Here is a 15,434-nt window from a genome sequence, read left to right on the forward strand (position 1 = left end):
ACACTACTGAAATATTTTTAAAATAATTTATTGTTCTTTCTTAATTTTTCCTGAGGATGATAGAGACGGCAATATTGTATACTTTTAAATGATTTTGAATATTTTTTTAAAACGATTCTGTTTATGTATTTAGCACATATGTAAAGCATTTACACCGGCTTTTGATATATGAAAACTGCATCATGGACCTAAATAATGTATATAACATTGTATATAAAAGGGTGATCAATATAATATTAATTATATAAATTAAATAGTAAATAATTGTATTGTCTTTTATTATTTAACCTTTCATAAGATTTTTGATACAATTTACTAAAACTAGTGGTCGTCTATTAGTCGAAATGCGAAATTTTTTATCAGTTTTTTTTTATATCTTTAAGCACTCATAGGCGTTAGCTGTGACAAAGTTTACTTTATGTTCGTGAAATTTCCTTAAAAACTGGATAATTCATTGTTATAAGACTGTTGTAAGAAGAGATATTATCTTAATAATATTATAAATTCGACCAACATCTCAAGAAGCTCTCGCTACACAGTTGGATTAAGAGCCCGATACAAAAGGCAGTTATCCTAGAAACCGCACGCATCGTGAGAAGGTTCCTGTCTCTGCAGCCCTGACCACTGGTTGCTCTATTTTTAATATAATATATTATTATGTATATTTTTGTATTTTATATATGAAATGTAATATATTAAGAATAAGGTTAATAAATGAATAAGAATATAAATGAAAATGTTTGGATGGATAGATGTTTGTTAGAAGATATCTCCAGAACGGCTGCATAGATGTAGAAATTTGACATAGATGAATAACATAGTCTAGAAGAACAGATAAGCTACTAATTATTGTTTTAAATCGAATATAATAACATATTTTTCTCTGTTTTTACTATGCGAATTTCTCTAAGTATTAAAAACTTTTTAATTGAACCTATTGAGTCGTTTTGTTCACAAAGGAATACAGTTTCTATTGATTTATGATATTACACTAAGGGGCACCCTTAAATGACCGTTTTACAACTATGAGTGCGGTAATCAAGTCATTTCACAGTGGTATTTTATCCTTTTCTTGCTGGTACGGTATTTAGGTTTTCAGGTAGACTGGAAAGTTTTTAACAACATTTCTTTAATATTTCGAATCTCGATACTTGATATTGGTATGGAAATTGTTTCTGTCTGCAGATCTGCGATTGGTTAGGTCGCCTGTACAGTCTAGATGGCGTTGGGCCACGAACTTCACGGTTTTATTTTGCTGTGTTTTTTTATGTCTTAATTTTTTTTTACCATTTCTTTTTCTGGTAAATGTTTGAATATTGAAAATTATCAATTACCCGCGACTTCGTCTGCGCGGAATTAATAAAAAAAGTAATAAATATAGCCCATCTCACCCGGGGATATTGTAGCCTATTCAATGCAAACAAACAAACAATTAAATATTTTTTCTTTATATTTAGTGTAGATATTAAAATATTACATCGCTGTCCTTTTATATTTATTTAACGGTATATTTTATCATACAAATAATGTAACTTTCACTCCGTTCGTTTAGTGGCCCAGTGTAAAGCGAATCCGGGGAAAGTAGCCTCTCTAAAGTCAAGTTCAATAACACAACATAACAGTACCGGGCGAGCCGGCGCGCGCGCATCATTGCTATCACCGTTACCAACATCATCCGTTATTGCAAATCTTATTCACTCTGCTCTGTACCTTGATATTAAATGGATTGAAGATGAAATATTTAATTATATTAGTTGTTCTCTGTTGCGTTATACCGATCGTTTTTCCAGCGAAATATTTACCTAAATGGAAAAAACAGGTAAGTTTTTTTAATGATTTTTTTTTGTAATTATGCATTTTGCTTTCGCTTTTATAAAGCTTTATATGTTGCCGTGTTGTGTTTTTAACTAAAATAATCTGTTTATGATTTACAAAATGTATTCGAATTTGTGGAATAATTAATACTAATAAAATTTATAACAAACTCGTAAATAATTTAGCAACATTTTTATTAGAAGCAAATTTTAAGATTAAGGTTTTATACATAACATGTATAAAAACTTATTAATATACTTTGGCTTAAAGTAGAAAATATAAACAGTAAAGTTAACATAGAGTTAACTTAACGATTTAAGTTAAAATATTCATTTTTAAACAATTTTACGATCATTATAAATTGCATAACGAATATTGTGATTTAAATATGGCTGCCAATTTTTATTTCTACGAAGAATTGACGAAAAAATCGGGTACATTTTAATGCGTTAAGTTTTATATTTGTCTGAGTAAAAGTCTTGTGTTTAACTAAATATTAAATAATTTTTGTGTCTGATGATAAAAATTAGTTAATTGGAGATACGATTAATAAGAAATAATGTGTTTAAGGAAAACAGTACCTGGATGACCTGGAAATTATATTTAAGTATGAATTACTAATAAAATGAAATATGAATAATATTTTTCGATCTTACCGATAGAAAAAGTTAAGTTTATGTTTAAGTTGATTATCGATAAAACACGAATAAAATGACATTTTCTAAAAATGATTCCTAGCTAGATCGATTTATCGCCCCCTAAACCACCTATATACTAAATTTTATGAAAATCGTTGGAGCCGATTCCGAGATTCCAATTATATATATTCATATATACAATACAAGAATTGCTCATTTAAAGATATAAGATATTACAAACTATTTGTCAATCATTATAATAAATTCAAATTCCATTAAGATAAAATTATGACCATAAAATATGTGAGTCACAAATCTTAGTGGGTTTATCTTAGCATATCGCAATGTTTTCTCCTTGGTTTTCCTCCCAGCATACTTTCTGTTGCTTTCTCGTTGAAATTAGAAAGTGGCCGTCGTGAGTCACCGCGCTGCCGTCCTGGAGGAAAAGATAAAAAAAAACATTCCGGGTCAAATATATATTAGATATGCTAGGTCAACATTCAATAGGTCATTTGATTAAACTGTCGAGTCATGGCTTTCTTTTCTATTGTATTTGCTGTTGTTACTAAAACTGTATTTTGTTTCGAATTAAACTTTCTAGGAGTTTCTATTGTGTTTCGGGTGAGGGATGAGGGGAAGTCCCCACCCAGTAAGAGATAGAGAGGGCGCGCACGGGTTTCCGCGTGCAGAGTCTACACTAGTGTGGAGGCTCAAAACCAGTCACCGACCGGTGTGTGCGAAGAGTATTTCACATGTGCCCACACCCCGGTAAACAGTGAGACGAGGGAACCAGAGGGGGTTTAGTGGGTAGGCTCCTTGTCCCTTTAGGGATGTGGAGAGAGTCCCACATAACCGGAGTGGCTTTCCCTGAGGCACCCGGTATGCGAAACGCATTCCCCCTCTTAAAAAAAAAAAAAAAAAAGGAGTTTCTATTGTCTTTTTCAAGAGAGGGTGATAAGACAGTCTGATAAAAGAGATAAGAGAGGTATGACTATCTTTCGGCAGTGGTAACCATTTTGTGGTACATCAACAAGATCGGCTTGCACTGACAATTTTTAGAAGACAATACTTTTTAGGACTAACTGTCGCCCACGACTCCGCCCGCGCGGAATTAAAAAATTATTGGTCGCAGCATAAAACCTTCCTCTATAAATGTACTATCCAACAAAAAAGAATTCTTCAAATCGGACCAGTAGTTCTTGAGATTAGCGCGTTTAAACAAACAAACTCTTCCGCTTTTTATTATAATATTACTAAAATTAGGAAAGGCTATCTCCTAGAATTACTACTCTAGAAAACTATAATAGTAACCTTAAAAAAATAATATTAGTTTTAAAACTATCGAACTTCATTGAATAATACCTAAGTATTCTTTTGCCCTTAACTTAGGGTAGGCTCTGAACCTCTCGATGGGGACGTATAGTGAGCTGATGATGATGATGATTCTTTTGCCGTTGATGAGAATTGAAGCCAATATTACCGTGACAACCAAGTAAACTTACTATGCTGTTGGATCACTATTTAAATAAACTAAGTCATTAAATTAGTTAAGCAAGGCGTACTGGAAGTTGTTGCGTTCCTAAGATGCCTTAAATGTGGCAAAGGTAAGGCACAGCGTTGCGCGCGCATAATCTGTCTTCTTTTTTAACCTGTGCTCAACATTTATGTTTAAATACTATAAAAGGTTAAATCATGAATAATTAGTGTTTTATCGAACTACTTTGAAATTCAACGCGAGTTGTACCAATGTCCTTTTTTATTTACCTTAAAGCTAGTCTCTAACAAATTAGATTTATACAACAAATACTATTCAGGACTTCAAACCAAAGATAACCACTTTTCTTTATAGCCGACAGAGCATCGGCATTTCTTCATCATCATCATCAGCTCACTATACGTCCCCATTGAGGGGCTCGGAGCCTACTCTAAGTTAAGGGTGATTATGCCATAGTCAACCACACTGGCCCAATGCGGGTTGGCTTCACACATATAATTGAATATCTTGTCAGATATATGCAGGTTGCATCACGATGTTTTCCTTCACCGTAAGAACGTCGGATAATGATGATTATGATGATGAGAGTATTACTGAAAGGTAAATTCATAAGATTATGGATGTTCTGGAGTACAGGATCCGATAAGACTGCTATAAACACAACGAAATGCAATATACGCAATCCCCTTTTCATCTTCTCTTGGTATTTATAATGATTTGCGTGTAGATGAAAGTTCATAAGGTTCACTCTAAAGCAGTAAAGATGACATCTCTCTGAATTGATTAATGACAATCAATATGCCATTATGTGAAATAATGCATTAAAAACAGTTTAGCATTTACTAAATGTTAAAGTTCTCAGTATAATGCCGAAATTACAACTACAAAAACATAATGTTGTCTTTGTTTTATCATAGAGAATGAGAGATAAGAGAAAAAAGACAAATATGTTTTTGGTATACACCTGTCTCGGTACTACTAAATTTAAACGATCATTTTCTGTAGCTAAACTTTTTAGTATTACAAAAAGATAGTCAAACTAGCATACTTGGCGTTGTTTAGAGGCGCTGCTATCGCGGTTAATGCTGTCCAAAAATATATAAAACCTACGTGGTCGTAAAAAATGGCATAAAAGAAAAAAACATGACATGTCAACTACCGTACAAAAAGGTCCTTGTGATACTTTTTGACATTGACAGGAGGGCGCTAGTGAGCTATCATAATTTAGTTTGATTTATGCCCACCGGGTCAGATATTCTTGACGTTCGCAAAATACAAAAGTTTATAATAATAATAATACTGTTATGTCAACTCGTTTATTTTATTTCCGTTTCGTACATTCACTCCCCATTTGATCGTTAGCGGAGCGAGGTCGTTCGTTGCCGGATTGCTCTGACTGGGGGCGCTGGAGCGAAGAGGGCGCGGGGCGGGGTTTGTTTGCATGAAAGTAGTCTCGTTCGAGCTAGGTCATCTAAGCTCCGTTATGTTTTAACAGCTGGATATTAATATTATTTAATAACATATGATAAACATGAGAAAAATGGTGACTTTAATGTCATAAGCCAAGACCTATTTTATGTCCCTTCGTCACTCGAAGTCACATTTTTATGAATTTACCTTTCAGTAATACTCTCATCATCATCATCATCAGCTCACTATATGTCCCCACCGAGGGGCTCGGAGCCTACCCTAAGTTAAGGGTGATTAGGCCATAGTCAACCACGTTGGCCAAGTGCGGATTGGTTGACTTCACACATATCTTTGAATTACTTCTCAGATATGTGCAGGTTGCATCACGATGTTTACCTTCACCGTAAGAACGTCGGGTAAATGTACATATGTAAATCGGAAATCGAAAAACACATTGGTACATGGCGGGATTCGAACCCAGGACCTGCAGATTGCAAGTCAAGTGCTTTGACCACTGAGCCACCGACGCTCTTGTAATACTCTACCAATGACCAATCTGGCTGAGGTAAAATAATGAAAGGCTACCTTTTACCCTAATCAGAATACTCAACATAATAAGTTACAGCATGAAGAGTATGTCGTCAATTATTGAAGTAAGCAAATCACAATCCTCATCGTCACTAACACAGCTTAAACTGCTAAAGGCTTCACTCACTGACTGCACGATGCACCTGTGACAATGATCTCGTTATCTCAGAAGCCATTCCGTCAGGCGTGCGAGCTGCCCGCTGTGCAGAGCGAACACAGCCACTATGTATGCGATGACAACGGCGAGCCCAAGTGCCTGCCTGGCTGGCAGGGAGATCTCTGCGACGTACCCATCTGTAAGAAGGGATGTGACCCTTTACAAGGTTTGTAACATTTCTATAATAGTATTAGAGACATCCGTAATTGCAGATACGTCTCTGTTTCTGTTGGTCTCTACCATAGTTTCGTTGTATAATGTCTAATTGTTCAGGTTACTGCAACCGTCCGGGTGAATGTCGCTGCAAGATGGGCTTCTACGGCGAGCGCTGCAATAAATGCATCCCGATGCCGGGCTGCCAACACGGTTACTGCAACGTCTCCTTTGAATGCCAGTGCCGTCCTGGCTGGGATGGGATATTCTGCACTGAACGTAAGTATTAGAATCTAAATTAAAATTATTGGAGTAATTCCAAGTCAGTAATTCTACAGGTTTAGTCCAGTTTACTTATAACTAAAATAATTTGTTACAATATGTTTTTATACTTGTCTGTCTCAGCGATTTGTCGTTCTGACTGTCACGCGACGCGCGGGTACTGTGAGGCACCGGGCGAGTGCCGCTGCCGGCTGGGCTGGTCAGGGCCCACCTGTCGCGCCTGCCAGCCACTGCCTGGCTGCCAGCATGGCTACTGCGACAAGCCATTAGAGTGCAAATGCCTGCCTGGATACACTGGACTACTGTGTCAAACACGTTAGTATACAGCTGGTCTATCAAACGCTAGACTTCTCGACTATTTTGTGCGAAAACTATCGCCCGCGACACCATCCGCGCGGAATAAAAAAAAACTATGTGTTCTTTCAGATTATGTTCTACATCTATGCCAAATTTCAGCGAGATTCAAGCATCCTTTCAGGAGATACCTTCTGACAAACATACATCCATCCAAACATTCGCATTTATAATATTAGTAAGATTATTGCACTTTCGCTTACGTAACCAATCATATAAAAGATTGTCACTTTCTATTCTTTCTATTTAAGTTTTAGTGCTCATCAATATTCTTCGATTGTCGCTTGCAATTGTTACATAATAACTTGACAATACTTGTACACCATAACATTTATACATGTATCAAAACTTGATTTTTTTAAGTTAATATCATCGAAGTAATTAAATCTTAACTTAGTAATGTTTATATTAGTCTTGTGTCCGATTTAACCTTAAGGAAATTGATGAAACTATTTAAACGTACTCAGGTTACATACTTTAGAAGAGAAATACAGAGGGGAGAGTTTGATCATTGTTAAATTTATTAAACTATTAGCTGTCGTCCGCGACTCCGTCCGCGTGGAAGTAAATTAAATTAAATAAGTAGCCTATTTGTTCTTCCAGACTATATTCTACATGTATGCCAAATTTCATCGAGATCCGTTCAGCTGTTCCGGAGATACCTTCAAACAAACATTCATCTATCTAAACATTCGCATTTATAATATTAAGTAAGATTGTCATGTTTGCAGCAATCTGCGCGCCTGGTTGTCACGGGGAGCGTGGTTATTGTCGACGACCAGGCGAGTGCCGCTGCAAGGTTGGCTGGACGGGCAAGAACTGCGCGCAATGCCATCCCTACCCTGGCTGTGTGCATGGCACGTGTAACCGACCCTGGGAATGTATCTGCAAGGAAGGTTGGGGAGGCATGCTGTGTGATGAAGGTATGTCAGAGTTAGAGTAAACTCCTTTGTCTGTCTTCATTATTTAAGTTGTCTGTATATTTATATAGCCTTACTGAAAGTTCAAGTCGATAGAAATACTAATAAGAGTAATATTTGCTTAGTTCCATTTTTAAACTTTATAGAAACCATTTTAGATATCTAACCATGGCTTTCTGAGACCAAAATCCTCGTTTGAAAAATATCGCTATCTCTGTTTGTCAAAATTAATGAGAGGGATAACGATATGCTTTATACAGAGGTTCTGGTCTCAGAAACTAACTGTATTTTTTTATTCTTTTACGATTTACATTTTGCAGAACTAAATTACTGCGAGAAGAATCCTGATACATGCAAGAATGGTGGTAGATGTCAATCATTGGAGGCAAACGATGGTAACTTCAGATGCAATTGTCCTTCTGGAGTGAGTGGAAAGTTCTGTGAAAACTTACCAGCTAATATGACAACACCGGCAGCAGAGAACAGCACAGAAGGAAGCGATGTTGATGACGTCACTCCAATTGAAATAGAAGTATCAACTAAGGATGATAATCTTGATAATGAGACTGAATAAAAAATAAACAAACTCTTTACAACATTAAAAATAAATTATCATAATGTGGGCTTCTATTGCCGGAAATCTTGTATAAAATACTATTGTCGTTTCTCTCATTTCTTTGAATATAATAGAGACAGCAACACTTTTTATTACAAGCTTGATGGCAGTGGAATTTAGGTCAAATATGGTATTATAGTACTTAATATTAAAGGTTTTTGTATGGTATGTAAACACAACAAAAAAATTGTGATCACGCAAAAGTTAATACATGTTTGGATGGATGTAAGTATGGATAGATGTTTGTTGGAAGATATCTCAAAAGGACTGCATGGATCTCGCTGAAATTTGACGTAGATATAGAATTCAGTCGGGAAGAACAAGTTGCTTAGTTTTTTTTAATTTCGCGCCAACGGACTCGCGAGTGACAGCTAGTTTTGTATATTTTAGTAAAAAAAAACCATTATTTTTATTTGAAAAATCCAATTGATAAAGACATATTTTAAATAATATAATAGCACAAACCTAGAGCTTGGTTGGAATGGTAAAAGAAATATAAGTAAATTTACAAAAAAAATTTGCTAATATTTAAAAAAAATATAAACCAACTTTGGTGATCGCAAACTTTTTTTGACGTGTTATGTATGTGAGTGATATGTTTAAATTTATTTATAGTGTGGTATGTCTGTATGTTTGTGAACTGCTTTTATTTATTTCTCGCTAGATATAATATAGATTTAATTTGATTTGAGGCTTGATTTTTTAATAAAGTTTGATAATTTTTTATGTTTGTACTTTATTTTTACCTTACGTAGCGTGTTTTCTTAATTTAATTTAGCTAAAAAAAAAATTCTTTAACAACAGTCATCCAGGTATTGACGTATTAAAATATTTTTATTTAATTATTTTTTTTTAAATATTTATGCCCTCATTTTGAAATTAGAAGCGAGGATTTTTTCTTTTTTAATGATTAAATATTGCGGTCGTCTTTTATTTTATCAGAGTCATTCTTCAATAACATACTCCGTAAACGCATACATATGTATCAACTTTACCTAGTTTTACTAAAGGCGTTGCCGATCCCAGCTGGTCAATTAAAAAATCACCTTCTCAGTCAACTAATGCGGTTAAGTTACTCTCCATTTAGGCATTTAAAGTCGATTCCTTTTTTTTTCGTCTCATTTTTATTCAAAGCCACCGACACGACATACTAATGTCTTTGGTAGTAAAAAATATAAAATTTCCAGTACGTAACATACTTAAATTACTTTTAAAATGAGATCTCAAATACTGTGTATTTTTTAATCTGCTTGTAGATTTCATGGAGATATTAATTCTTTTTTTTCTATGCATATTATACAATAATCGTACTAATTTTATAAACAAGCGGCAATCGCACAGCAGCGTTGTGGAATGGTCGCTATGACTTAGGGTTCTTCAAGAAGCGAGCTTATCACCACCTCAAAGGCCGGCAATGCATCCGCCGTTCCTCTGGTATTGCTGATGTCGATGGGCGTCGTTGAACACCTCGGTGTTCCAGCTGCTCGTTTGCCCCCTGCTGTTATAAAAAAAATAGCCTAATGGTTAAGGGTACGGATTTCCGATCACGAGGCCGGGGGTTCGAATCCCGACATTCGACTATTGTCGTGAACCATATCCTAGCACAGGCATAGAGCTTAGGAATGGTAAAAGAAATATTATAGTAAATTTACAAAAAAAATCTACTAATATAATATTTTAACAAAAAAAAAACACGTAAAACACGTATGGTTGGATGTTTGTTATTATATAATAGAAGGTATCTTCAGAACGGCTAAACGGATCTAATTAAAGTTTGGCATAGATGTAGAACATATTCTGGAAGAACACATAGTCTACTTATTAAGTTTTTTTATTACCGAGCAGTGTCTCGGGCAACAGTTAGTAGAAAGTAGAGATATTTATCATTGGTACAAACATCCTGGATTAACCGTTGATTTCTGAGACCAAAATCGATGTATAAAACATATCGTCATCTGTCTTTCATCTTTAACAAAATAGAGATATCAACATTGGCAGGATTTTGCGATGCTAGAGTATTGGATACAATTACATGTAGACTAGCGCATTCTGGCATCGCTGTGGGACTTCACTTCTTTTAATATTGTTTATACTAACATTACTTTTAAGCCATTACTAACTATGTTATCTGAGATAAATAAAATTATTATTATTATTATAAACGGGAATTTTGGTCTCAGAAACCCACGGTAACTTGTACTACATAGTTGTGAATTTCGCACAAAAACTGGTCCCCAGTTGCACCACGTCCCATCCGACTTATGATTCTTGTTACGAAGGTATTTAAAATGTAACTTTTTGCTTGTAAATATAATTAATTGACTAACCTATAATTACGTGATTATGTGGTTTTATACCAGAGGAATAGTTTTTAGGAACATTTCTTACTTACTGTTAGATAATAATGCGATATTTTCCTGCTTATGCGTTACCTAGGAATTAGTTTTTATTTTCGATTTATATTTGTATAGTGACTTAATCCGCTTGAATTAAAAAAAGCTTCATAAGTAGCCTATGTCTTCTTCCAGAGTATGAGAGTTACGCGTTGATATATTCTGGCACTGTTTATCTTTGTATCTTTTTTTCTTTTTATATATCATTGTTATGTGTTATTTACTGTTATAATAAAATATGTTATCGTGTAAACTGTTATGTAAAGTGTGTATATTGTCAAATTGGTTGTACACTGTAAGGATGCTATGCAGTTTTAAATAAATAAATAAAATGTTCTATATGTATGCCAAATTTTATCGTAATCCGTTAAGATGTTAAGTAGATAACTTCAAAAAGACATCCATCTAAACATTCGCATTTATATTAGTAAGATAAAATAGAGATAGGTTCGTTGGATTTTTTACTAAACGAAAATTTGTAAAGTTTCGTGCAATAATCGTGTTACCTTTAAATTCATTTTATTACATAAATAGAACTCTATCTATGGAAGATAAAATTTCTATGAAATTAAATTAAATATCGTTTAGTTTCAACTGATTCGAATCAAATAACTAAAGATTAATAAGCGTAAAATATTACCAGTTGAAAGTATTTTAAATCACATGTATCTTGTCATTATCATTAGCTCACTATATGTCCCCACCGAGGGTCTTGGAGCCTACCCTAAGTTAAGGGTGATTAGACCATAGTCAACCACGCTGGTCAAGTGCGGGTTGGTTGACTTCACACATATCATTGAATTTCTTCTCAGATATGTGCAGGTTGCATGATGTTTTGCATTCAAGAACGTCAGATAATGTATTCATTATTGCATCTCGACATTTCGGTCAATGACCTGATTGCTTAGTTAATAAAAAAAAAACTATGTTCACCTTTATGCCCTTATAGAAACCTTCGTTAGTGTTAACGAAACCGATCTTATTTAATATCTTATACCTTGTATAGCAAGTAAATTATTGCAAGACTTCACCAATCATCCCTTTTTAGGAGGAACGGAATTAACTTATCTTTTGATGAAGAAATAAAATCTAACTAATAAAGTTAATTAAATAAATATATAGAGCATTTTTTCTTATCTTACTAATATTATAAATCAGAGAGCAGAGAGAGCATCGGTGACTCAGGGGTTTAGGCAATTGACTTGTAATCTGCAAAACCTGGGTTCGAATCCCGCCATATACCAATGTGTTTTTCGATTTACATATGTACATTTATCCGACGTTCTTATGGTGAAGGAAAATGCAATCTGCACATATCTGAGAAGAAATTCAAAGATATGTGTGAAGTCAACTTGTACGTGGCCAGCGTGGTTGACTATGGTCTAGTCATCCCTAACTTAGGGTAGTCTTTGAGCCCCTCGGTGGGGACGTATAGTGAGCTGATGATATATATAATATTATAAATGCGAATGTTTGGATGTATGGATGTTTGTTTGAAGGTTTCTCCAAAACGGCTGAACGGATCTCGATGAAATTTGTATACATATAGAACATAGCCTGGAAGAACACATAGACATACTATTTAAGTTTTTTTTTAATTCCACGCGGACGGAGTCGCGGACAGCTAAAGTTACTATAAATGTATAATGAATGAATTCAAATTAATAATTTAGGACGTCATTTAAATTAATTAAAATCAAGAATCTAAAAGTAATATTACGTTAATTGTTAGGAAGAGATTGCATTACTGAAAAACCAGTACTAAAATGATTAGTTATCTCTTTTTCTCTAAACAGAATGAATGGGATGGCAATATGTTTTCATAAGAGCGTTTTAGGAAAACCATGGTTAGGATTTTTGGTTTAGCTTTATAGTTAGCGACATCAAAACTGTTTCCAAAAAGCATATGCGTATGGAATGATGCGAATAAAAAATTTTTCAGATGCCGAAAGTTAGTAAGCAAATAGTACACCAGGTTAAAAACAAAACTAAATTCGTATGTAAATCTAAATTGGTCGAACATCGAAGAAATGCTTGATGTCCTAAAGAATTAACAGTCACTCCTTAATGAGATGAATTTTTGAGGGCAACTACATCGTTATTCAAATTTTAAACTCTACACTAATTGGATTTAACATAATTTGCGTTAAGATACAGTAGTTTTATATTAAGGCAATGGCCTTGATTGATGATGAGAAAAACAAATGTGTTCTTCTCATCATCATCATCATCATATTCAGGCCCAATTCGTCCACTGCTGAACGTAGGCCTTATTTTTCTGAATAATTTTATTTTGTATCATTTTCGCAAAGTCTACTTCAGTTTCAAAATTTCTAGGAACGCATGCAATTATTGTGATAAAATTGAGCATACAATTTCAAGAATACGATCTTGTTCTAGGACAAATTTTGTGACATAAAAAGTTTGAAAGAAAATTATTGGCATACTGGTCATGACATACAAATTTTGGAATGTTTGTGGTTCTTGTGTGCGATTCCGAACGCGCGGAATTAAAAAAAAAATAATAATAATGGTTTCTTCCGGATTATGTTCTACATGTGTGCCAAATTTCATCGAGATCAGTTGAGACGTTACGGAGATACCTTTAAACAAACATTCATCCATCTAAAAATTCGCATTTATAATATTAGTAAGATAAGATAAACGTACTTTAAATTACAATACAGTTAAGTTACACGGAAATAACTTAGCAGTGAGCTTTACAACTAAAGCTTTTAAGTTACCTGCTTAGTATACGATGTCGCAAAGCTGCGGATGTTAGTCCCGGTCAACATTTCAAGTGAAGTTTTACCTAACTTAGTTTAGAATTAAGTAATCTATTGCAAATGTAAGCAATTCTAAAAAACTAAAATGTAAGCTTTTAAGGGTGTTGGTATTTATGAATTCGATACTTAGTCGGTTAAAAAACATGGTTACAACTTTTTGTACTCATAAGAATTTGTTATGCAAAAAAATATAGACATAAGTGAACTTTAACGTTTATGCCCAAACGTAAAGGCTTTCCAATACTCTTTATGGTTGGTTGTTGATCATGTGTTTTTATAATAAAATCTGAATTAAGTGAAAAATACGCTCAAAATTTAATTAGGACAATAAAAACAATAGTATTATTTTACCTTTTTTTTGTTTTTAAACTGAGTTAACACCATGCATTTAGCATATGATGTGAGAGCAAAGGGGCCTGCTGAAAACCGGCGCAAGGATGGCCGATGTCGTCCCTATCTGTATCAGAGCTGGACACCTTTTGCCACGTTCTTATTTTTTTTGTATTCATATTCATTCATAACTTACTTTATCCTTTTTTGTTGCAATGAACGTTTATTCTATTCTATTCAAAAATATGGTTTTTCAACTTAGGGGGCGTCCGTAAATTACGTGATGTGTTTTTTGAAATTTTCTGCAATGGTGAGATGTCGTGAGATTTTATTCAAACCCCCCAACACCCAATCTCACGTGAGCTTTTTCAAAATGTGAGTTCCTTACGTAAACGCGTTGGATTATGGTAAAAAGAAAAAAAATGCTTCGTGCTTTTGCTTCTTTGTTTCAATCTGAAAAAAAAAAATGGCGTAATATTTGCCGAGACCCATCTCCAACGTAAGATTAGATGAGATTTGACTAGACCCCCTCCCCCCTTATACACCTTACGTAATTAATGGACGCTCCCTTATGGGTTTTTAAAAGTCAATTTTGTCACAAGATGATATTGAAGTAGTGGTTCAACAATACGTAAGCACCGCTAAGGTATATCGTATTACGGTAGAGAGTTACTATGTTACATTACTTAATCTTATCGCGTCGAGCGTCGGTGGCTCAGTGGTTTAAGCAATTGACTTGTATTCTGCAGGACCTGGGTATGAATCCTGCCATATATCAACGTCTTGTTCGATGTACATCTGTACATTTATCCGACATTCTTATGGTGAAGGAAAACATCGTGATGCAAACTGCACATATCTAAGAAGGAATTCAAAGATATATGTGAATTCAACCAACCCGCATTGGCCCAGCGTGGTTAGCTAGGGACTAGTCACACTTAACTTAGGGTAGACTCCGAGCTGCTCAGAGGGGACGTATAGAGAGCTGATGATGACTTAATCTTAACTGTGGGTTCCGACTACCGTAAAACTTATGTGATAACATATTTTCATCCCACGCAGCGTGAAAAAAACAGTGACAGTGTGTCGAGTTATTTTCATATGGTAGGGCCGTTCTAGTAAGCAGGGTGTGCGAATCTGTCCAACATTTCCGGGAGTAAGCAGGTCACTTCTAGTCCATTGCAAATTAAATCATTGTTACTCAACTCAGAGGGCCTAACACGAATATTTGCGATACACGCCTTCGTTATTTTATCGACAAAATTTTAATGAGATTTGTTGATGTACTTTACCGGTAGGAAATTTTCTCAATGATGTTACCAAAATGTACTCACCAGTATACGTGCTAGGCTCTCTATTAAGCAGATCAGTTATTAACTGGCGCAATCTAGTTAAGTTAATTTATATATAATATTCCTTTTAGGACTTAGGATTTGAAATTATCAGTAATAACCATTCTTATCTATTTTCTGGACATAAAATAGAAAACCGTATTCA

At 34.6% G+C, this 15,434-nt stretch overlaps 1 protein-coding gene across 2 annotated transcripts; it reads left to right on the plus strand.

Annotated features, from left to right (window-relative positions):
- Positions 1-1,633: 1,633 nt before the first annotated feature.
- Positions 1,634-9,154, plus strand: LOC106113679 (delta-like protein 1). Of its 2 annotated transcripts, none has more exons than XM_013306535.1 (6): positions 1,634-1,819; positions 6,131-6,269; positions 6,377-6,535; positions 6,662-6,853; positions 7,624-7,815; positions 8,133-8,621. In XM_013306535.1, exons 1-6 carry the CDS (start codon positions 1,733-1,735, stop codon positions 8,384-8,386), a joined length of 1,023 nt encoding a protein of 340 aa, XP_013161989.1. In that variant the 5' UTR covers positions 1,634-1,732; the 3' UTR covers positions 8,387-8,621.
- Positions 9,155-15,434: the final 6,280 nt, after the last annotated feature.

Source organism: Papilio xuthus, unplaced genomic scaffold (assembly GCF_000836235.2).
Source record: "Papilio xuthus unplaced genomic scaffold, Pxut_1.1 DF828177.1, whole genome shotgun sequence".
In the NCBI taxonomy this organism is placed as follows: Eukaryota; Metazoa; Arthropoda; class Insecta; order Lepidoptera; family Papilionidae; genus Papilio; species Papilio xuthus.